We start from the raw sequence: 25,503 nt of genomic DNA, 5'->3' as shown, positions 1-25,503 counted from the left end.
TTTGACCAATCACTGGTAGCCTGGTCAAGTGGTCAAGTCATACATCTCACTAATCACTGGCTGTGAAAAGGACAACTTGACTGTCTGGCTAAGAGGTCAAAAGCTATAAACTGAACCAAGTAATGGCCTTCAGAGTAAAAACTTTGACCAAATTATTGCTTGGGCAAGTCCTTTCCTATTAACTTTGTCACTTAACAGATAAGTATAATGGGCAGTGAGCACGGTCTGGAAAACTTCCTATCAAAGCAATAGAGTCGTGCAAACACTGAATACATGTATGTCAACTACAATTTGAATGGAAATCTAAGCCAACCAGAAGCAATTGCTTGCTGCAAGTGGGCAGTCCTTCATCGAGAGGTTTAGAAAATGACATCTACCTTCAGTTGTTCCTTCATACGCTCATCCTTCTCCGCCTGAGTGATGCGCTCTTTCTCTGCTTCAAGCTCCGCGATTTCGTTCTCGGACGCCAAATCCTGTCCGCTGTATTCCTTATTTGCCTCGTCCTCCTCGTCTTCATGCTTGTCGCTGACATGTAGGATGGCTGGGGTGGCCAGAGCCTCCTGGTATGCAATACGCTGCCTCTCGGCTTCTTCAGCAGCACGCTCCAACTGCAAGGTGTGTGAAAGAGTCAATGAACATACAATCATTGATTTGTATTGTTTGTAAGTGGATCTAAACAAATGTGAGAAATTCAAGTTCACAACATTCACTAACACATTATGGTAATTGTTGAACTTCAACCCTGTCACAACTATGGTTCGGCCCAAACCCATTGTAATCAATGGTGATCAAGGACCTGTTTACAGCCAATTGGGGTGAACAGGTTAAAGAAAATGAACATACAATTCAGAATATTCAGATGCTATGAGTGCATGACTTACAAAACTAAATATATCAAAAATTTCACATTTATTCAACTTTATATCGTCCAGTGATTGAATACGGGTTAAACCATCCTTTGATATAGTAAAGGTTGTATTAGATTTTGTTACAATAAATATCACTTCCTTGGGATTCAACACGTTAATGCAAACTTTTTATTTTGACAGCTACATCTGAAAGGTTTGTACGTGTCAATTCACCTACACCAATGGATGAGAACATACTGATGAACTTTCACCTTTCTCTGACATTTCCTTTGACCTTTTAAGGTAGCTACATACCTTTTAGACACTTTCAGATTTTTATTTTTTTCTCAATTGAACACGTCCCAAACCCCAATAAAGTATACATTTTCTGAAAGCCCTGATATAGAGCTATCCGACTAAGCACAGTACACGGTCATTATTTGCATAGGAGTCATGTGACAAGCGTTTTGCTGAACCTTCCAAAAAACGCTTTTTCCCGCCTTATGCGAACACACTGGAAGATTTCCGGTTGGAATTTCTTCATTGACAAGCCTTGATTATATCTTTCCAAACCGTGTCTGGGATTTTCTTTATATGCCTTTGTTTTTTTTTAATGCGCTCTTAAAGGTGTTAGATGAAGGTGCTTTTCAAGGAATTTTAATTATCACGCCATATAATTTGAATGGAGCCTCCGGGAAAAAATCGCAGACACGGTTTTGAAGGATATTGTCAAGGCTTGTCAATGAAGAAATTCTAACTGGAAATGTTGCAGCGTGTTTGCATAAGGCGGGAAAAACCGTTTTTTTGAAGCTTCAGCAAAACGCTTGTCACGTGACTTTTATGCAAATAATGATCGTGTACTGTGCTTGGTCGGATAGCTCTATATCAGGGCTTTCAGAAAATGTATACTTTATTGGGGTTTGGGACTTGTTCAATTGAGAAAAAAATAAAAATCTGAAAGTGTCTAAAAGGTATTTAGCTACCTTAACCCCATTTTCTGTGACAGATGTCCGACTGACTTTGCCATGACAAAACAATTGTCTGTTGTGACCGATTTTGAGGCGAAAGGATTATGGACAAGCAATGTTTCTGTGACAGCATCACCAGCACTCTATCTGAAGGTGCCAAGTATAAAACTTGCTAAAAAACAACTACGTAACACACACAGAACATAAAATAATTCAGTAACATGATATTTGATTTTTCCAAATTACTGTACCTCTTTCTGCAGGTCCTCAGCTTCCCTTGCCTTTCTGGCAGCTTCCTCTTCCAAAGCACGCATTTGTTCTTCTCTCTGTAATCTTTCAGCTTCCTACAAAGTTACAAGGCGGAAATAGCCAGACAAATACATCAACTGATGTGTAAAACATAAAAGTAGTTTCTGCCTTGAAAATAAAACACTTAAGCATTTTGCTCATCAGAAAATGAAAGCGTCAGAGGTGAAAACAAACTCTATGGTCATTAAATGCACACCTAATGACATGTAAATATCATTAAGTAAACATTTTCTATACTAATCTCCTATATTATTTGAAATGACTTTCAGGGGTCGGCAAATCCATTCAGTATTTGGAGGTCCCTAAGACTATGGACCAATTTACAGGTTAAAACAGGTTAAAAGATGGTATTGTTCTGTAAGAAATGGTCAGTCAATATTGAAAAACGGCAGATCAATTAGATCAGTCTCTGACTATAAATGATCATGATGGTTGTAAATCTAAGATGTAGGAAATGCAAACAGCTGCCACACAAACTGAAAACTTACAATGCTTTCTTTCTCCATTTGTTCTTGCTTGGCCAAGGCTTCCATGCGAGCTCTCTCCTCCTCAGCCTCCTGTCTCCTTCTCTCCAAGTCTGCGGCTTCCTCCTCCGCCTTCCTTCTCTTCTCCTCCAGTTCCTGCTGAGCCTGCTGGGCTCTGTCAAGTTCTGTGAGAGCAATAGTGAATTCCATTTGTGAGACATGATGCATAAAATACTTTGTTCTAATGTCAAGCTCATGAATCACACAAGGGTCAAGGTGGTGTTTGAGCAGGCTTGGTCTGAAGTCAAAATGAAATCACACCACAAAAAATCTGGAATTCTGAACTTAAACATGTCTTGTATGTTTTAATATTTACAAGGACTTCTTAACAGAATAACACAGACCGAAAGCTGTAACTTCCAGTCCTATGGAAATTTTCAGCCTGTGTTGAGATGTGAGACTCACAGGTTATTCTGGGACTAAAATGCTGGCATTTTTCATTCATTTGGGAAATCTGGGAATATCATTTGGGAAAAGTAGAAAATAGAGATTTTGCTGATGCATAGACGATGGCTGTTGCAGTTCTTACGCTCAGGTCACAACGGACAGTGTGACTCAAGATGCACAAACTGCTGTACTCTAGCAGACTTCACATTAAGCACAGTGACTGAAACACCATGCCAGCTTTTAACACTTCAAGTCTGCACAGTGCTTCTCAGATGGTAACCGTGCCAATGCTGTAAACAGAACTCATTCTATAATAACACTGACTTATCTAGGATGAAACTTGGCCTTCAGATGTGAACTTTAATCATGTCAAGTAACTGGATATTGTACAGACTTCCAGGTGCACAGATACTGGCATTCAAGGGCCATTCACCTTTTAAAGTCAGTACAATTAAGTAATGCCTACATATGATTGCCAGCCAAGTGGCACACCCTCAATGTATAGGGCAGCTCTTAACCCTTTCATCACCATGGTTTGGCCCAAGCCCATTGTTATCAATGGTGATTGTGGATCTGTTTACTGAGAATTGGGGGTGAACAGGTTAAGGGAAATCAAACTGCACAGCTGACACATGCACACCCTATTGTATGTGAGACATGCGAAGTTGATGAAAAGTGGTTTTGGCTCTTTACTGCTCTGTAACTTATTTGTCAGGATAGCAGGTATTAGGTGTCGGGTCTGGTAGCAGAAGGGTTGATGATTTACATTGGAAACCATATACAGTGTAGGATTTGTTTTTGTATCCATCTTAGGGTAGAAGACAAGATACACACCAAATCTGTTATTTTGACTCCACAATCAAGTCTCCACGAAATCTGAACAAATCTTACCTTCTTGAGCTTTCCTTGAATTCTCTTCAAATGATTTAAGTTTTTCTTCTAGGTCTCTCTTCTCACGCTCAGCTTCTTCGCGAGCTGCTCTCTCCCGCTGCAGCTGTGCTCTGCAGAGGAATAAATTACATATTGAACATGTTAAAATCCATATGCAAAGAATCTTTATCCAACAACCAAGCTTGCCCTCTCCCCTTTAGCCCTAGGTACAGCCCTCATTTGTAATGATGAGATCTGACTTTGCAATGTTAGATACATTTCCTTGTATTATTGTTTCTAGATATAGTGATACAATCCATCAATTGAAGCACAGGCGACTCTTTGATGATCATCAATATTTTCTTAGCATATTGACAGACAAGAGAACCAATGTTGTCCACTACACATGATATACCAGTTCCTTGACCCTTTGAACGCCAAATACCCTAGGAGATAGGTGGCTTTAATCAGAATTTTAGGTGAGGAAGGTTTGAAAAGTCCATTCTATGTAAAAAACGGCGCTGATTCCAAAAAAAGCAGTCTTATTGACCCCACTCAAGACAAAATTGCCATTTTGGCCACTTTTTCCTCAAAAAATGGTCATTTTTGGTCAAAAACTGAAAATCACTTGTTTTTTTTCACATTTGGAGATCAAATGATGTATGAAAAGTTCATTCCATGTAAAAATGGGTGCTGATTTCAAAAAAAGCAGTCTTATTCACCAAAATCCAGACAAAATTGCCATTTTGGCCACTTTTACCTCAAAAAATAGTCATTTTTAGACAAAAATAACTTAAAACGATTCGTTTTCTTCGCAATAATAGATAAAACGATGTGTGGAAAGTTCATTCCATGTAAAAATGGGTGCTAATTTCATAAAAAGTAGTCTTATTTACCAAACTCAAGACAAAATTGCGATTTTGGCCGATTTTCCCTCAAAAAACGGTCATTTTTAGACAAAAACGGAAAACCTATTGTTTTCTTCACATTCGGAGATCAAATGATGTATGAAAAGTTCATTCCATGTAAAAATGGGTGCTGATTTCAAAAAAGCAGCTTATTCACCAAAATCCAGACAAAATTGCCATTTTGGCCACTTTTACCTCAAAAAATAGTCATTTTTAGACAAAAATAACTTAAAACGATTCGTTTTCTTCGCAATAATAGATAAAACGATGTGTGGAAAGTTCATTCCATGTAAAAATGGGTGCTAATTTCACAAAAAGTAGTCTTATTTACCAAACTCAATACAAAATTGCGATTTTGGCCGATTTTCCCTAAAAAAAAACGGTCATTTTTAGACAAAAACGGAAAACCTATTCTTTTCTTCACATTCGGAGATCAAATGATGTATGAAAAGTTCGTTCCATGTAAAAATGGGTGCTGATTTCACAAAAAGTAGTCTTATTTACCTAACTCAAGACAAAATCGCCATTTTGGCCACTTTTCCCTCAAAAAAGTTATTTTTAGACAAAAAAACTAAAAACGATTCGTTTTCTTCACGTTTGGAGATAAAACCATGTCTGGAAACTCTGTTCCATGTAAAAGCGGTGCTGATTTCAAAACAGACAGTCTTATCGACCTCACTTAAGACAAAATTGCCATTTTGGCCACTTTTCCCTCAAAAATGGTCAATTTTAGACAAAAATAACTTTACATGATTTCGTTTTTTCACATTTGGAAATAAAATGACGCATGGAAAGTCCCTTCCATGTAAAAATTGGTGCTGATTTCAAAGAAGGCGGTCTTATTGACCCCACTCAATAAAAAATTGACATTTTGGGTACTTTCCCGTCAAAAACGCCCTTTTTAGTAAAAAAAATAACATCTTCATGATCTGTATTTGTGACTGTTAGTTTCGTTCCTTTCAAAATAAATGGCAAGCAATCGTCACCAGAAATTAAAACTTCTCCTTTCCCGTTACATTATCTGTCTGTCATCTTCATTTTTCTCATTGTTAATATGATCACTCATCATCATCATCATCATCATCATCATCATCATCATCATCGTTGTTGTTGCTGTGGTCATCATTGTCGTTGTCATTGTTGTCGTCATCGTCATCTTCATTAGTGATATCTTGTGGTTGAATGATCTGAGCAAGAATGGTTGGCATTTGATTACCAGTAAACCAGACTGGTAGAAAACTCCATCAACCTCTTTCCAGCCATGATCTGTAGGCTCAATGTTTTCAAGAGGATCTCGTAGATGTGCATGCTTCCATAGATATGCCACATAATTGCATCGTTTTAATTTTTGTTCAAGAACATCTTTGCATGGTGGCAGCATACTTGCACCAATTCCCTTTATTTTCCCCAGTGGACTTTCTGGATTGGTTGGTTTATATTTCATGAGAAAGATTTTCAATCTCGCCTCATTCACAGATGATAATGTTCCCTGACCATAGAGTGAACATACATATCGCTCTATCAGGTTATCGTCATCGGCAAAGTTTATATTCTCTCCAAGAAGGCCGAGTCCTTCAAGACAGAGAGGATTCTTTGCTGCTTTCTTCCATGGGTTCACCTTTCCCTGCCTGAAGAAGGGTGATGTGTAGTCACATCCTGTCAGAGCATGGTAGCCCGGTAAAGCCTTGCAAAGAACTGGGCCACTAACCCCAGTTCCTCTCTCTTTGGCCAGCATTTATGGCACAATGAAGAAGACACCAAAGTATAAACTTTCCAAACATCTTGAAGGTATGATGCGACACACACAGCCAACAAGAGTTGACACGATTCTCTATGACGCAATGTTTATAATCCAGTCATTACCTTCTGATCTGCCATTGAATTTTGGAAAAGTGGCTGAGCTGGTCCTGCGGATCATATGCAGTGTACAAGCAGGTGAAGTTCACTTTGTCTGTGACAGTTATGTGAAAAGTATAAAGAATGCTGAGCAAAATATGAGAGGTGCAAATGATGCATCATTTCACATCACTGGTGCAGATCAGTTACGTCCGAAAGATTTCAGATACGCACTGAGATCAGCAAATTTTAAAACTGCTCTTCTCAAGTTCTTCATTGAAGAATGGAAGAATAACAGTTATGCATCTATCATAAAGCAAAAGAGAGTTATCGTTGCACATGAGGGACACTGCATCCAATATACAGCTACTTTGACAGATATTGTTGAACAAACTGAGGCACCTGAATATATATGTTCACATGTGGAGGCCGTTACCCGCCTAGTGTACCATCTCAACATATTATCGAGAGCAATACCAGGACAGAATGTTGTCGTCCGGGCAACAGACACTGATATTATGGTCAACCTGCTGTTCCATGCCAGACAACTCAATGCCAATCTGTGGATGGATCTTGGACATTCAAATGATAACACTAGAAAGTATGTCAATATTACAGCACTGGGAAATCACATTGGCCCAGTTCTTTGCAAGGCTTTACCGGGCTACCATGCTCTGACAGGATGTGACTACACATCACCCTTCTTCAGGCAGGGAAAGGTGAACCCATGGAAGAAAGCAGCAAAGAATCCTCTCTGTCTTGAAGGACACGGCATTCTTGGAGAGAATATAAACTTTGCCGACGACGATAACCTGATAGAGCGATATGTATGTTCACTCAATGGTCAGGGAACATTATCATCTGTGAATGAGGCGAGATTGAAAATCTTTCTCATGAAATATAAACCAACCAATCCAGAAAGTCCACTGGGGAAAATAAAGGGAATTGATGCAAGTATGCTGCCACCATGCAAAGATGTTCTTGAACAAAAATTAAAACGATGCAATTATGTGGCATATCTATGGAAGCATGCACATCTACGAGATCCTCTTGAAAACATTGAGCCTACAGATCATGGCTGGAAAGAGGTTGATGGAGTTTTTCTACCAGTCTGGTTTACTGGTAATCAAATGCCAACCATTCTTGCTCAGATCATTCAACCACAAGATATCACTAATGAAGATGACGATGACGACAACAATGACAACGACAATGATGACCACAGCAACAACAACGATGATGATGATGATGATGATGATGATGATGATGATGATGATGATGAGTGATCATATTAACAATGAGAAAAATGAAGATGACAGACAGATAATGTAACGGGAAAGAGAAGTTTTAATTTCTGGTGACGATTGCTTGCCATTTATTTTGAAAGGAACGAAACTAACAGTCACAAATACAGATCATGAAGATGTGGCTATTTTTTTTACTAAAAAGGGCGTTTTTGACGGGAAAGTACCCAAAATGTCAATTTTTATTGAGTGGGGTCAATAAGACCGCCTTCTTTGAAATCAGCACCAATTTTTACATGGAAGGGACTTTCCATGCGTTTTTTTATTTCCAAATGTGAAAAAACGAAATCATGTAAAGTCATTTTTGTCTAAAATTGACCATTTTTGAGGGAAAAGTGGCCAAAATGGCAATTTTTCTTAAGTGAGGTCGATAAGACTGTCTGTTTTGAAATCAGCACCGAATTTACATGGAACAGAGTTTCCAGACATGGTTTTATCTCCAAACGTGAAGAAAACGAATCGTTTTTAGTTTTTTTGTCTAAAAATAACTTTTTTGAGGGAAAAGTGGCCAAAATGGCGATTTTGTCTTGAGTTAGGTAAATAAGACTACTTTTTGTGAAATCAGCACCCATTTTTACATGGAACGAACTTTTCATACATCATTTGATCTCCGAATGTGAAGAAAAGAATAGGTTTTCCGTTTTTGTCTAAAAATGACCGTTTTTTAAGGGAAAATCGGCCAAAATCGCAATTTTGTCTTGAGTTTGGTAAATAAGACTACTTTTTGTGATATTAGCACCCATTTTTACATGGAATGAACTTTCAACACATCGTTTTATCTATTATTGCGAAGAAAACGAATCGTTTTAAGTTATTTTTGTCTAAAAATGACTATTTTTTGAGGTAAAAGTGGCCAAAATGGCAATTTTGTCTGGAGTTTGGTGAATAAGACTGCTTTTTTGAAATCAGCACCCATTTTTACATGGAATGAACTTTTCATACATCATTTGATCTCCGAATGTGAAGAAAACAATAGGTTTTCCGTTTTTGTCTAAAAATGACCGTTTTTTGAGGGAAAATCGGCCAAAATCGCAATTTTGTCTTGAGTTTGGTAAATAAGACTACTTTTTATGAAATTAGCACCCATTTTTACATGGAATGAACTTTCCACACATCGTTTTATCTATTATTGCGAAGAAAACGAATCGTTTTAAGTTATTTTTGTCTAAAAATGACTATTTTTTGAGGTAAAAGTGGCCAAAATGGCAATTTTGTCTGGATTTTGGTGAATAAGACTGCTTTTTTTGAAATCAGCACCCATTTTTACATGGAATGAACTTTTCATACATCATTTGATCTCCAAATGTGAAAAAAAAAAAAAGTGATTTTCAGTTTTTGACCAAAAATGACCATTTTTGAGGGAAAAGTGGCCAAAATGGCAATTTTGTCTTGAGTGGGGTCAATAAGACTGCTTTTTTTGGAATCAGCGCCGTTTTTTACATAGAATGGACTTTTCAAACCTTCCTCACCTAAAATTCTGATTAAAGCCACCTATCTCCTAGGGTAAAAAGTCAATTTTTGTTGACTTTAAAAAATATATCCCAGTCAATTTTTTGAAGATTTTTGCCAAACTTTCGATAAGAAACTAACCGATAAAATGTGATGACCATTTGGTTCAAAATTTTCAAAAAAATTACAGAAAAATTCATAAAAAGTGGCAAAATGTTGCACTAAAATTTTGGTTGGAAAAATTACAGCATTCAAAGGGTTAAGGCTATAATCTGCAGATATTCATGTCAAAAGACTAGAAAATTCACTTCACTGTCAGAATCGTAACTTTTTTTGTCAAGTTAATAAAAAAAAATCATCCCAAACAAAAAATTCTTCATTGAACACATGCATGGGCTACCAGACCTTGTCACTGGGCTACCAACTTCAGAAAATGGTAGCCCAAGTGGACTACTATCAGGAAGAAAAGTGAATTTTGAGCCCTGAAGTCATGTTGTTTGTTCCACTCACCTCTCTAGCTGCTTGGACAGCTTCTCTTCACGTGCCTGTGCCTTCATCTGTTGCACCTCAATGGTGTCTGGCTTTCGTCTTCTCATGTACAGTTCATGGTTGCCCATACACAGAGCCAAAATACGTTTGTTGATTCTCAGGCGGGGTGCATAGAAAACAAAGTCCTGCAAAGCACCACAAAGTATGGTTTTTATATTGTTGTTCTTACTTGCCCTAGTACATGCAAGATCCTTTTCATTAACTGCACATCAACAATAATTATGTCCATAGTGCATTTTGATTGCCACACTAGGCACTGCAATTGGAAAAGCGCCCTCACATCTGCACAATATATTTCTGTATCGCATCCTTGCTATTATAAATGCTGTCAGCACCCAAGTAAATGGACTGTCTTCTTTTTGACTGTGGCTATCTTTCTACATGTATGTGTACATGTTTGATTTCTCTGGATATCAGATAGAATTTCCAATCTACCTGTCAGATATTACAAAATTCAGAGTCCATTGTCACAACTTGAACCAGCCGACAACAAATTTCACATTCCCACCCAATCACTGTCTCCAGAAATGTACAACATACACATCATACAGAGTTTTATTGTTTACACTCCCTATGACTCTACAATTATTTTGTACCTCAACCCTACATCTTTGACAACCTCGCTCCAAGAGAAAATGGATCAAGTGCATATTAGCATTTTCCGCTATGGTTTAACCCCTTCACTACAATGGTTTGACCCGATCCAATTGTTTTCTATGATGACTTTAGACCTCTACAGAGGAAAACTGGGGTACAAGGGTTAAGAAAACATCCATGGCACTTGACCAAGGGCATAATGATTTTATTTGTTTGTTTGTATGAGTGTTGTATAGCCTGTTGATCACTTAATCTGACAAACAGGAAAGCTGCACTCAAAGGTAATCTTCGCAGACAGAAACGCCAGTTACTAGACTGTGTACTAAAAACTGGCTCCAAAGAATCTGCGTAACACATTTGAAGGAAGTCAAATTATCCAGAAGGTCAACCCAGGAAATATGCCATTGCAATAGATGCTCGGAAATTAATATCAAAGTACCGGTACAACAAACCCATTTTAATTAACCCTTTGAGTGCTCTAATTTTTCCCTCCAAAACTTGAGAGAAACATTTCACAAATTTTTATGAATTTTTCTGTAATTTTTTTGATAATTTTCAACCAAATAGATATCACATCTCATCATAACAGTTTTTTATCAAAATTTTGGCAAAAATCTGAAATAAATTGACTATATTTTTCAAAAGCGACAAAGGGTTAATCCCTTAACCACCAGACCTTGGTATGTCTCTATATTCATGTGCATAGGGTGGGTGAGTTTATATATTGTGAAATGGTGTACAAGGATTAACACTTACCGGTGCTTTCTTGTCGATTGGTTTGATGACAAATTTCTTGTCATTGAAAGAAATGTTCCTGATTTCACTCCATGGGAAGCCAATCTTGGGTGTCAGCCTGCAATCACAGACAATCATTCAAATCATTCTTTAGCATGTCTGTGTTACAAAGTCACAATAAGTCCCCGCTGTATGATGTTACTCAGATAGGGACGACAAGGCAATGATATTGTGAAATTGATAAAATCTTCATTTTGTAACCTACAATCTAACAATGGTTTGTACACTTTGCACATCAGTTCTGCAAATCCTTCATTTCATAGTCTAGAGTGAAGCTGAAGTTTTTATTTTCTGTGAACCCATGTTGCAAAGCCTTCTCATTTGTAATCAAGAATTGGAGCAGATTTTTCAGGCTCAACTACCAAACTACATCAGTTTGTAGGGCACCTGAAAAGCACTGCTAGATTCTTCATTACAAAAAAAAAGACTTTGCAAAGGAAGTTCACAGTGATGGGAAACGTCCAACTCTGAAACACTGTTACAGACACCAGTGGAACAGCGGACCCTATTGAAGTTAACATATCTGTGTTTCTGCTATGGTGCGGGGGAGTTAATCAAACGGCGCAGAACCGCAGTTCTTTTTCTGTTGTCCTCTCCAATAATTGCACTGATATTTTACACAGAATCCCAGCAACATCTGGGAATCACTGTAAAATTTACCATGGGTACTATGCCTTAACAAAGACCTGGCATATGATCTATGGGTAACCTGCAAAAGCCAAAAAGCCAGGAATATGCTGTATTTGAGATGTGTATTCTCTGCTCTTTTCCACCACACGCATTCACTACAAACTTACTTGTCGTCGTGTTCATAGATGTTAAGTCCAAGGGCGTCTACTCCCAAGAACAGATCTGTTCCTTTCTTGTTCTTGATTTCAAAATAGTTCACACCATACATTTCTAAGTCCTGGGCAATTTTCAGGTACTCCAACATGGCATCTTCTCTGTAGAGCAATGAAATCACACAGAAAACATATGCTTTTGTTCAATTAGGCCATTGATATAAAATCTTCATATTACCAAGTTAGCAATCAACTCTTCAACAGTAATAGTATATTCTTTTGCAAGTTTGTGGATCACTTGCAAGAGAGAAGAAAAAAACGAAAATTGGTTAGTTCCTTGTTTTGCCTTTAACCTATTATAGAATACACTGATTAAATACCGGTACACTCTAAGATGTTACATTGAAACCTGTGGATTTACTGAGGTTGCTTCGTGAAGGAATGAAATTGAATGTGACTGATATTTGTTATTGTTCTGAAATACGGAGATTTGAGGGACTGCATATCCAATGTGACAAGAAAATCGCATTCAAATATGAGGATTTTATATGTTCAGAGGTAGCCACAGAGGAGGAATGAGGTTGAGTGCGAGGCTAAATATCTGTGCATGTCCATTTATGTATTTTATAACTTTTTGACGCACATTTTGTATAGTTTATTGTACTGGATGCGAATATAACCTGTTATGATTACAATTTGCATTGTACTTCTGCTTCTATGAGGAACTGTTGCTGACATTCTATTGTCAGACTGCCTTACAATTATTGGTGTGGCACTGAGTGAGTGCACCACGACAACAGTATGTTTTATCAGCTACTTCACATTGGTACTCACTGTTTCATCATGACACCCATGAATAGGGCTTGTTTTATTACCAATATACCAGGAAACTCTTGAATTATGAACAACAAATGTTCAGCTTCCTTTTTTTCTTGAACAAATAGGTAGCTTTGTGTGTGATATTTTTGTGATATGTATAGAGTACTTGGCCCTTGTACCCGGGTGAGTGGATTTTCTGTGATCACGGTCACAAGACCACCTAAGCTCTCCATGTAACAAAAAAGAACTTGCATTTATCCTGGGAGCAGAAGTTTTCTTAGCTTGGCACAGGAGTGAACAAAAGTCAACTTTATGACCGAGAATGAGTACAGAATAACTAAACTGGGATGTAGGGACACAATGACAGCACACACCATGATGCTGGTGTTTATAATATCAGTAATATCGGCCACCTCTAGTTCCCTTTATTTCCATTGTTTGCTTTCGTAACAGCAGTTCTGTCCCTCCAAACATTAACCCTTTGAGTGCTGTATTTTTTCCCACCAAAATTTTAGTGCAACATTTTATCAATTTTTTTGAACTTTTCTGTAATTTTTCTGATAATTTTGGACCAAATGAACACGATATATCATCAGCCACAGGTTTTTATCAAAATTTTGGCAAAAATCTAACAAAAATTGACTGAGGTATATTTTATATGGGCGACAAAAAATTGACTTTTGCGCTCAAAGGGTTAAATTTTGTGTCTGTCTCATGACAAGAATAGATACACATAATTATGTGGTATATTATGGTAGTTTTGTTGAAGATTTACCCGACATCAAACATTGTCTGATTTGTCACCATTTACCATAACACAGCAGAATACCGGCAAAACTGTACAGCATTTTCAGTAGTATCCAGGGAAATTTATACCGATGTAAATCCTCCCCCCTTACCTGGGCATTGCTTTGTGCTCAGCATACCAGTTCATCACTCTCTCTTCCCACTGTTCCTTGCTAAGTTTGTGTTGATCTATAACTCTGTACAGAAGTGACAAAAATTAAACACAAGAATTTCATATGAGTACATAATGTGATTGATTAATTTTCACTCTACATCCATTTACAATACCATATCGTCTGCTCATACCTGCAACTAAACACTGTCATTTAACCCTTTTCCTGCCAGACAGTATCACTTCCACATCAGCCAAGTCAGTAAAAAGCAATATTGAACCAAAACATGACGTATATTCACCCACTTGGCTTGGTATGTTATAGCATCTTTAGTCCAAAAAAATCAAGTTTACAGTATTTATGTTTTCAACAGCTTCCAAATGTACAGTATTATGTTAAAATACACCATATGGAATATGTTGTGTTTCATTAATTTTAACCATCTTGACCTGGTGGTGAAATATGGACTTGGCAGGAAAAGGTTATACACTCTACTGCGACGATTTGCTAAATAGCTCTTTTTCTTAGAGAGTTACGTGAATATATCTCCCTGGGTACCGGACACTGACCAGTCTGATTAAAATCCAATGTAAGATAGGTCAGTCTATTACACAATCATGTTATGGTCTTTACTTCCCCTGGAGAGGGCAGGACTGGATCTCTACATTGGATTTTGATCCGTTTGCACCATTGACTTCCCACAAATAGATCATCTTTCTTCCTTAGAGGGAACTAAATATATCCATGCATTGGAGACAACTTTGTTGACTTTCCTCAAAACACATCTCTGTAAAACTTTTAAAAAATCTACAAATACTTACTGCACCTACACAAACATATACACATACATACTGTCTTTGCTAAAGATGTCAAAATTTGAAGTGTTGAGATGTATCACTTTTAACATTTTCAATTTTTGAAAATTTTGAAATAGTTATTTTAATCATAAATGTTGCAACCACTTTTCATGCAAGAGGATGTCAAAGACGTCCCAAAATCACACCATGTTTGCATAATAGCAAACAAGTTTTTGATAGCTTGGACTATTCTACAAGCAATATAACTGGATTAGAATAGTTCTGGCCAGCTATGCAGTGTAAAGAAGTGACAGCAGCAATGACGTTTGATGCAATTCCCCTCGATTTCAAGCTATTTTATTTCAGCATTACTTTCTGATCACTGGTGAGACAAAACCAGCACCTACCTCTGGGGTAATAATCTATCATTTGCAAGGAAACCAGATTTTTGCGTTTCTTGATTATAATCTCCATACTTGGCTTGCACAGCGTAAGATGATAACAAGACTGAGGTCTCCGGTGGGCAGTACACCTCATCTGTGAGAATGGCTTCTTTTATTTGGAGGAAGAACAGGCGCTGAAATGTGTGAGGAAGTGAAGTTGTTAGTTGAAACGTACACAAAAGCAGCCATTTCTTTACAGTGCTGTTATAACTCTTAACTTTTGAAGTGATTTTTGGTATTTTTTGTTCCGTTTACAAAGTGCATTTTCTTGTCTTGCAAAAATCTTGTTGAAATGTGTAGTGTTCAACTTGGGCTTACAGTCTATATGTACATAATTTCCATGATTGTGTAACTGTATTTTAGTTTCGACTAGAATTCATTACAGAGTGGTGTTGTCTATTGTACACAACAGTTGTGCTGGCATGGTTACTATAGTGTACACTTGTTTTAAAACATACTCGTCAGAGAAGGATGAGAAAATGTATTTGCTTCACAGAACAAAAATGAATACAAATATTTTCAAAGGTTACTGCTATAGTCCCCTTTAACCAAAGCCTAAAATTACAGATACTGAGGTAGATTTGTTTTTATTCTGAGTGAAATCATGAGCAATTTATCTGCTTTGCAGCAATAGATAGAAAACATCTGATGGTTCACTAGCCCTGCTAGCAGAGAGACTAAAATCGAACATTGACAGAACTGAGCTGTCTGAGTTTATACAGATGTTAAAATTTTACTACATGAGGTCTCTTCTAAGATAGAGGAACACACAGGCAGGTTTTCAAGATTATCTTGGGTTTCATGCTTTTACCTTGGAAAACAGACTAAACATATTGAGATGTGGACCTAATTGGGCAATTCCCTTCAAACATACTTGGAATGTCTAAATATACTTTTCTGGCAAGGATAATGTGGCTGAGATGTAAACATATGTACAGCAAGGACAACAGAAACTGTTCAGCTGACCATCTTGTTAAGTGAAAAGTATAAATAAATATGCTATTTCGGTGATTGAACTGATCAATCAACATTGTATTGGGGGGGGGGGGGGGGGGGGGATGAGGTACTTAAACTAAAGTCCGTGGACTGGTAATACTTGGGTGGAAAATTTAAAGGGAAGAAGACATGAAAAGTAAGGGAGACAGAAAGCATAATAATTTGACAAGAAGCTAGCTGTGAAATGACTGCATGCCACCTTAATCATTAAATTTGGAATTTCACCACTTCTTCTAAGTTCCCTGTGTACAGATTCATCCATTCCACTGAGAACACGGGGAGGGGGTGTCTAAAGGTTTGGCAGTGAGAGGGTTTAATTAATCTTACTAGTGTCATCTGATGCTTACAATGTATTCAGGACAAGACAGTAAGTACAGATTCTACATTCCACGTTTTGCAACTTAAAACTTTACATGTAAGTGACACCGCCAAACACAGCTATTCCTATGAAAATTTAACCTTCAATATTTAACAAATATAAAGCTATTTTAAGAAATGTTGAAGTTGCAATGTGCACGGCTGTTTAGCAAGAATGAGATATCCGTTATGTGAAGCAGTGTCCACATCTGTTTTAGGAATGATTGTTTCGTCAAATGTGTGCACTGCCATTTGCAAGATATGTATTGTGTGTTGGGTCAATGCTTCCCGCAAGGCCTGCAGTTAGTGAGTATATGCTCATCTTTGATAGATCAAAACAGCCTGAGGAATTTCATTAAGTGGGTTATAATTTTAACAGATCACTGATGTGAGGAAGTACTTAATACTAAGTGCTACATCCTCCATCATTTATTTGTGCCTCTAGCATAGCGTTTTTTCACATGTGATCATATCCTAGTGTAGCATAATATTGCATTTTGCATTTTACCTACGGCAAACTTGAAGTTGGTTGCAAAGATTTCTTAAACCTCATAAGCCAACACAATTTTTTTCTACCAAGTTGACAATGATGATTGCACCTTGCCTATTGTCATAAATATTTGATCCCCCTCTCCCCCTTCATGGAGGCTCAACTTGGCAACTGAAAACACTGCGTTTGTACTAAAATTTGAAAGCGAGCTGAACATGATGTATGTAAGTACCAGGACATCCACATCACACCTAACAGGTTCTCAGTTGGGAAAAAATATTTGTCTCATAAGACAGACCTCCCTAACATACACACAATTGTTTTCCTGCTTTGTTAGAGATGCCATTTAAAAGGCACACAGTATGACCTGCACCAGGGCAATAATGAGTTGCCACAGGGCAATAGCACTATTTATCTACCTCTTTTTTGACAATGAGTCATCCGAGGAGAAAGCCTAGGATTTTTATTACCTGCACAGCTTTACAAACGTCAAGCTTCATCGTTATCATGTTAAAGTCACCTGTCTTTGCTGATTGAGTGAAGGCAGTTAATGGCTACTCTAAGCATTGTGAAAACTCTTTATGAGGGCTGAGTACATTATATATCTATCACCCACGGTAATTTTCACAATGCTCACCCCTCATAACAAGCCAGCTTTCTCTGTAGCTTGCTTATAAGTCTTACCTTTGTAACTTCTTGGATAAGTTCTTCGGCCACATCTTCTGGATAAAACTTGGCCCTAAATTTAAATTGCAGTGGTGACTCTTTGCGTACATCTTGACTGAGTACCTGTGGGAAAAAATGAACGGGAAGATTGGGTTGAAATATCACCTTTTTTCTCAACTCAGCCAAGCATTACACCAATAGTGTTTTGTTGTATCAATAAAGCGTGCACATGAGCTGATATTTGAACGCAGTTCAGAACCAAATAAACAGCAGTGTCACAATCAACGAATAGGTCCATATGTCTGTCACTTTCTGTTGGGGGGAAAGGGGGCGCCAACCTTTTCTTGACCACATGCACACCTCTAAAACAGATACCTGTAACACTTATACATCACTTTAAAGACTCTTTAGGTACTATTACCTATATATAACTCTGATTTTAGGTTTACCAGAGATGTATACTATTCAAATAAACAACAGGACACCCCTTTTTTCAGATTCTTTGTCCAGCCCAATTGTTCAAAAATTGTGTACCAATACACAGGGCAAAGACGTGGAAAGGAAAGACATATTCTGACCAGCCTACTACAGTTGAATGGAGGTATTTTATTAGCTGTGTGTTTGATGATGTTCTGGGTGAAAATTCAAAATACATGAGGAGAGAATGTAATGTGGGTGAAAGAGACTTGCTAGGGGTTAAAAGTGGCCAAAACAGACAGAATCATGGTACACTGATCAATGTTCATTGTTGTGAATGCGTTATTATCAGTGTACCTTTGGAGTGATATATAACAGTATCGGTAGACGGCCTCAGAAGAAACTTGGGTTATCTTTCTGCAGATTAGATGCTATTCATCAAATTAATGCACTTTTCTCAATGACAGCATACATGTAAACTGCCCTAAATGACTCATTTTAGGAGAGTTCATGGCATCCTAATGTGGATTGCAGAACCAGAACACGTACTGTACAAGCACAGTACTTCTGGGTCAGGTGACCTACAACAAACTATGTATGCAAATTACTTTGTAGAGTCTATAGTGAGAGTCCTCTATTCAGCGGTTTTCAAATGATAGGTACAGATTTGTTGATATTTTTTATTCCCTTTTTGACATGCTTCTTCAAAGGATTGTCATTTGGACTGAACTAAAATTAGCTGTGACACCAAGCAACACATGATTGGCCATGAAGACAAGAAATCCTGACAGATCCTGTTACAGTAAAATGCTGAAGACTGATCACTTTACTGCGTACATGCTTTCTTTTCTATGTATTTACAATAATCACTGAAGTGAAAAGAAACTTATGCTGTTAAATGTTTTCCTGTTAACTAGGACATGTGAAGTTTCACATCATCATATTTTCTGTTTTGAGTTTTTTTATCTTGATCCACAAACAATTCTACTTTCTCAATGCTCTGAAACTACATGATAACTCTTTTGTGGATGCGGGGACAGCCTGACAGCATATATAAAATCTGACCGCATATATTTCACAAGTTTTGAGATATCAAATACACACCTATACAAAATTCTGATGACATATTTGAAAAGCAACAAGAGTTCACCCAGATGTCTTTGAACACCAAAACTGTAACAAAGAAACTCAGTTGATTGTAGAATGCAACCTGCCTGTTACTGCTTTTCATGGCCAGGGGACTCGCACTACAAAAGAAGCAAGAACATAAAAGGACCACCACTGGACCTTGTAATTTTGCGTGACCCAATTTTCAAGGTGAAACAGCAGGTAAAAGTCAGCACAAAGAAACAGGCGGCAGTTTTACTTCTCAATGAAATTACTTCTCCCCTGCACTGCGCATGTACCCTGTGGTGGTTAAAAATAATACAAGCCCATTTTGGACGCTATTAACATATTCTTCAAACTGATTTAAAATGAATATGGGCCTGACGAGCTAGTTCTATCCGGGATAAAACATACTGTTGTACGGCCAGGTATGCGAAGTGTGACCTCCACTGAATGCCTTCGCACCTTATATGGTCATTATTCCAGTCCCCATTATCAACAGGGCAATTGTTATCTGGCCAAGTATGGGGTTCACCTTTGCAGCCTGGGTGACAAATTACAATGGAGTACACTCCATTAATGCTATACACTGCCTGCCCATTTGTGGCTGCTATGCCCTTGTTCTTCCCTTTTTAGACATTCTTTTCTCCTTCATGTTTCACTGTTACTAGATTGTGGTCACCCCTACAGCTCTGTCCACTTTACTATACAGTTGGAAACAATCTGTTACCATGGTAATCCCATGACAATCAGTTTTGGAAGGTCAGTTCTGTTCTGACGTGTAAATACAAGTGAATTTTTCCACAGTAGGAGTGCATTCTGGGAACTCACTAACTTCTACACCTCATACCAATATTTTAGTTAATGTAAGAATCATTTGAGAAAATTCATTGGCAAGAACATGATATGGACCTATCTATCTATCTATTTATCTACCCGTCAATAAATCTATCAATCAATTTATGTATCAATTCCAAATATTATCTACTTTTTATCTTATCTTTGTCAATCTGTCAATTCATGTACGTTTTTAAGTTTTTACTGAACTTTCTCAAACATTAGCAAGGGAAGGAACACTAAATTATTAACTTTGGGGAGGAATATGGTTGACCAGTATTACATGAACATTGGTATCTTTCACATTTTTGGGGGGAAAAAAATTTTCACATTTTGAGAAAAAAATAAATCTTTCATTGAAAAAATCTAAAATTCTTTAATGTTGTTCTATCCTTTCACATTTAAATGTATGACGGTAGTTAGGGCCTTGAAATTAAGACTTAAAATCTTTTGCCCAAACTTTCCTCAAGCAAACATTAAACCATTCACTTTTGAAATCAAGAATAAAATCATGATACTGAAGAAACACATTACCCGGTATTTGCCGACACTTGAAATTCAATATGATGGCCATACCTGTGTTAACTCTACGCGAAAAAATGAAATTTTCGATTTTCAAATAAGCTGATTTTCACAAAAACAAGCCGGTGAAAACTTTCTGCTGATGTGCAGTGTGCTCGGAAGGTTATATCTGATTGGTCGATTGTCAGTATTCACAGCAACTTAGGGAGTCTTTTTGTATTATTTAATTATAACAGTAAGGTTCAGCCATCCAATTGGATATCAGCTTCCGAGACGCTGCACATCAGCCCAAAACTTTCCTTGCTCAATGAGCTTCAAAATGAGCTTCCACATCTAGTAGACTAAAAATGTTTTGTAAAAGTTTGGGAGTCTGAACATCTGTCCCCATGGCACATTCTAAAACAAAAAATTGAAGACCGACAAGAAAACAAAACTTATCTGATGGTTCCAAATTTAGTGAAATCTACTGTCCCCAAGTTAACTTTTGCCAAATGACATACTTTTTTTTATCATGAAACTACGCACAAAAAGGCTTCAGATAAAACTATAAAACAAATACAAAATTGAAACTGGCAGATAATGATATCACATAATATATAAAGGATTAATTAATTTCAACAACTTTTGGCAAAGAAATTCATCCAGTACCTTCAATATATTTTTATTGCTGCTAATCAAAACAAAACAGCAAGCAGACCCCAGTCAAATCTCACACCTTGCAGCAAATACATTCCAAAATTACACTGTTGTCATTCAATACTGCTACACCTTAAGTTACTATTTATATAGTAAGCACTTTTTGGCAAGCTGCCTGAACTTAAAACCTGATAGACACTGGTATTTTACCTGTGGCCACAGATTAGTGGATTATTCTAATGACACTATTGAAGAAATAATATGAATGTCTCACTGGGACTGGCGCTGATATTATGTGTAGGCATATTCAGTGATTCTAATCAATGCATGTTTTGATATGCTTGTGCCTAAATTCAATTTCCACTTCAAGACAATATTATAAATGGAATTTAGCGGCTAAAATTTACCACTTCAAAGTGTATTCTGAAGGTGAATAGAAAAGACAATGTCGTCGGAACACGAAGCAGTAATTCAATAGAGTATCTATTTCACAAAGGAGATCAATAATCCGTCTGGGGAAGACCCAGCTATCTCTTCAGTGGCAACCTAGACACAGTACCTATACAGTGGTGGGGTGTCACAGTGGGTGTGCATCCTCTATCTACTGGTGATACACAGTTAATGATAGCAAAGGTTGAATTTCAGACCAGAGTGTGTTCACCATCCGATAACCTTGCAGTTCAAACTACCTCCCACATGTTTCGGTTGATTTGACAAGTCTTCCATATAACGCCCACCAGTAGTTTTGAATACGGAGGTTCACTTTCATTTAATACTCAATTTCCTAAATAATTATATTTATTTACACATTTGGTATATACCGATGAGCCTTGTATGAATATGCAAATCATCTGACGAGTCATTATCAACGGAAATATTCATTGGCCTAAAACCTTGCACTATGTATTTATTTTTAAAATACCAAAATAAAAATCAATGTTGTAAATTGTTTTGAACTACATGTCACATGTCTGGTGTGTCATGGAATAACTGTGGTAAACAGCAAACTTTACACTGAAAATGACTATACATGATATTTTTGAATGTTGCTGTCTAAACATGGAAGTCTTCTTTTGACAGACCAACACAGATCTTCATATTGTAATTTCTTTTAAATTGAACATCTAATATTTTGGAGGTGTTTTGGGCAGCAGCAAAAAGATTCACACACAACAAGACTTTCCGTCACACTGATAGTTAACCCTTTCACCGCCATGGTTTGGCCCAAAACAATTGTTATCATTGGTGATTGTGGACCTATTTACAGGGAATCAGGGGAAACAGGAAAATCAGTCTACTGGATAAGGGCACTGTATGCATGCCGTAACTTTCACATCAGCCTTGCAGGCGATATTTTGAATCATAATTCGTGCTGGCCCACTCTTCAGTAAAAACAATGGCACAATTGCAATATTGAGTGGGTGGACATTTGTATGTCCTGTAACAGTATATGCACACAACAGAGAGATAAAAAATTAGTTAGCTAGTGATTATAAATATTGGGGCCAGGGAGAAATATACAATGTCAGTACAGAACTCTAGAAGTTTTGTGCCCGTTGGTTTAAACTGTAATCATTTTATGTATCACTCCCACTATGAGTCATTGCAAAACACTACTGATTGGCACCCCTCCCCTCCTCTGTTGCCATGGTTTCCAATCTCATCACAAACTGTAACTAGTAATTAGTTCTAATATCATTTTTGCCTGAAAACCACTGCTTGTGTTTCAGAAAGTGGTTGAGTTTAAGGCAATTTCAATTTTGTTCATAACTTTCCGACACCATGAAATACCCTGAAATACACTCCGGCCTCATTCTTGTGAATTTGAGATACCCAAGTATCTCGCATATCACAAGATAAACTTTACGGTAGATCTACCAATAGTCTGAACAAGTCTTTCCTACCAGCAAAAATTTTCTTTAAAAATTAAACAGCAGGTATACTTTCTGGGGCAGCATGAAGGCCTATCCACCTGTTCTCTGAGTAATTTTTGATTTAAATTGATTTTCAGGCTTGCCTGACAGGTTTTATTTTCAGACCTGCGGGATGATTTTGCTCAAGCACTAGAAAAGAAAGAACCTTGTGAAGGAGAAGGGTAAACATAACTACTCGGTAGTGAGGAAATGCTGTCATTAAATTATGATTAATTGATTATAAAAAAAATAAACTTTATTTTTAAACTGCTAATGCCAGATTACACATTCTGTGCACCGAGCAGCAAGCGAGAACACGCCTAACTACATGCTATGCACTCAGCTCTGCCAAATTCTTTAAATACCATTTATTTGAAATGTTTTTGTTAATATTTACAACTAGTGTTAAAAATTGTGTGATATATCAATTGATGAGACACTGAAAGGGAAGTAGGTAAAGGTGTTTAAACTATCTAGTGAGCAAACGTGTAAAATTATTAAAAGGTAGTGGTCCAACAACCAGATTACAAAATAAGCTATTTTTGCCCTTACACTCAGAAGATCATAAATTCAGGTATTGTTCGATGATGTGGCAGAGGTTGTTGTGAAACACAAGAAATTCTATAAGTCTGTGTATTAAAAGTCAAAATCTGGACAGGAAATTTGCACTGTCATTCAAGGCTTGGCGTAACTTACTGTTAACTGTGCACTACTAGATACATAAACAGATGAGTTACCGTAGTCTCTTGTTTCCAAGGCATGGCTCATATTAAATACATGTTCTGTTCTATCTTTGTCAATCCACACATTTGTATGTGGAAGTAGTTCTATTATCATTACTGGTGCCTCACGGACAAGACCACCTGCTCAGTAAAGGACAGACTTTTTTCAAGCCAAATGCACTGTACTGCATATTAAGGGGTCCTCTGTATTATAGAGACACTTGGAATATTGCCAAAGGTGTTCTCCTAAGTGGACAGGTTTTACTGAATAATTATTTATGAAGGTATCTAAATATCTCTGGCACCAATAACAGTACACTTGTGTGTGTATATATACTGCATGTTTGTACTATGTATGCTTGCCTAGTCATACTTTACATATCATGAACTGAGAAGAGTCTGATTGCAAAGCCCTGTACATTTCCAACCCTGCTTGTATAAGTACAGGGGTGAGCAAATCCACTCAGTACATGGGGGTCTAGAGAAATATTGTCAAAGAAAGAGATACAATGCAGCAATCTAGCTTGTAAGTCCTGCATTATAGTATACAGTCATTATCATACAATTCTTGGACTAGCGAAATTGTGAAAATATTGCTCTACTAAGCAAAACTTTGCCAATCTCAGATCTCGGACCACTGGATTTGTTAAACCCTGAGGCTGAAGAAAGAAAAACAGGCACAGTGATACCATACGGAATCTTGCATACACAGAAAACTGTGTACAAGTGATGACTGGTATTTCAGCAATTATCAGTCTTTTTCATCAGCACTCACCTTTTTGTTGAGCTTCAGCCATGTAGAGTAACCTTTACTATCTACATACTGCAGTCCAAAGTACCAGATTTCACGAACACCTATTGTTTTGACCACCTGTAGGAGACAAAAAATAGAAACAAAAACTGTGATGAGATACTGACTTAAACCGCGAACCGTTAGGGGTAGATTGGGAAGGGGGATGTCGATGGATAAATTTGACTTGCAAGGATGAGCACATTCTGTATCACTGTTTGAGCATTTTAAAGTTTACATTTTATGAAATACGCCATGCAGTTACATTGGACAATCGTCCAGTGGCGCAGAACTAGTATCAACAAACAGAGAAAAAAAATGCAAACCATATTTTACAGAGCCAATTTCGACAAGATCAAAATGGAGCCAAGTTCATCACTGGACACCATTGATATGCTGTGATGACCTTTGACCCTGGTCAATTTTCAAACTTGACTCACACAAGGTGACTGATTTTTAAGATGGGCAGCTGGGAATTTCACTTTGTTCTTTGATACAACTTTTGTTCACGATCATCAAACTGCTTGCAACTTAACATTATAGCATTCATTTATGGAAATTAGTATTTGATTTTGCAAATCAAACGATGATGATTATTATCAACCATTAATGTGGGATGGTTTCAAATCAGTTGTGCATGGTAAACTTATTACGTGTCTTCAAAATGGTCCAAAAACCCCCAGCATTATCATTTGCTTAAGAAAGGTCATAATGTCAGCTTTTGCAAATTTACCGCTGATTTGTTAACAATGATTAGAAAATACTAATCTCAAAACGATATATATTTTCCAGCTCATGATCAAGAAAACAATACGTCTATCGTCTTGTCATCTCTGACCTTGTCATTGTGTCTCTTGAAATCAAAGATCAACCCATTACGAAATAAATCAAAAGCTTTTTTTATTTTTATCTTCGGAAATGCTGACATAACAGCACAGTATTCAAATCCAGTATCTGCATTCCGTG

The 25,503-nt window shown here is 37.3% G+C and overlaps 1 protein-coding gene across 3 annotated transcripts in view; it reads right to left on the bottom strand.

Moving 5' to 3' along the window:
- The window catches only part of LOC139142294 (radixin-like), a 44,421-nt gene that overhangs the window by 4,650 nt on the left and 14,268 nt on the right, over positions 1–25,503 (bottom strand). For all 3 annotated transcript variants that reach the window (XR_011554349.1, XM_070712184.1, XM_070712185.1), the window contains exons 4-14: positions 24,523–24,618; positions 17,612–17,716; positions 15,049–15,218; positions 13,845–13,928; positions 12,142–12,288; positions 11,306–11,402; positions 9,914–10,077; positions 3,928–4,037; positions 2,614–2,774; positions 2,068–2,160; positions 378–608 (exon numbers count right to left, since the gene is read on the bottom strand). Coding sequence is in view for 2 of the 3 variants with exons in the window: in XM_070712184.1 (XP_070568285.1) it covers positions 378–608; positions 2,068–2,160; positions 2,614–2,774; positions 3,928–4,037; positions 9,914–10,077; positions 11,306–11,402; positions 12,142–12,288; positions 13,845–13,928; positions 15,049–15,218; positions 17,612–17,716; positions 24,523–24,618 (1,458 nt within the window). In the remaining variant the exon portion in view is untranslated. The remainder of the gene's footprint in view (positions 1–377; positions 609–2,067; positions 2,161–2,613; positions 2,775–3,927; positions 4,038–9,913; positions 10,078–11,305; positions 11,403–12,141; positions 12,289–13,844; positions 13,929–15,048; positions 15,219–17,611; positions 17,717–24,522; positions 24,619–25,503) is intronic.

This window comes from Ptychodera flava, chromosome 10 (genome assembly GCF_041260155.1).
Source record: "Ptychodera flava strain L36383 chromosome 10, AS_Pfla_20210202, whole genome shotgun sequence".
NCBI classification, from domain to species: domain Eukaryota; kingdom Metazoa; phylum Hemichordata; class Enteropneusta; family Ptychoderidae; genus Ptychodera; species Ptychodera flava.
This window is presented reverse-complemented; position numbering and strand designations above follow the sequence as displayed.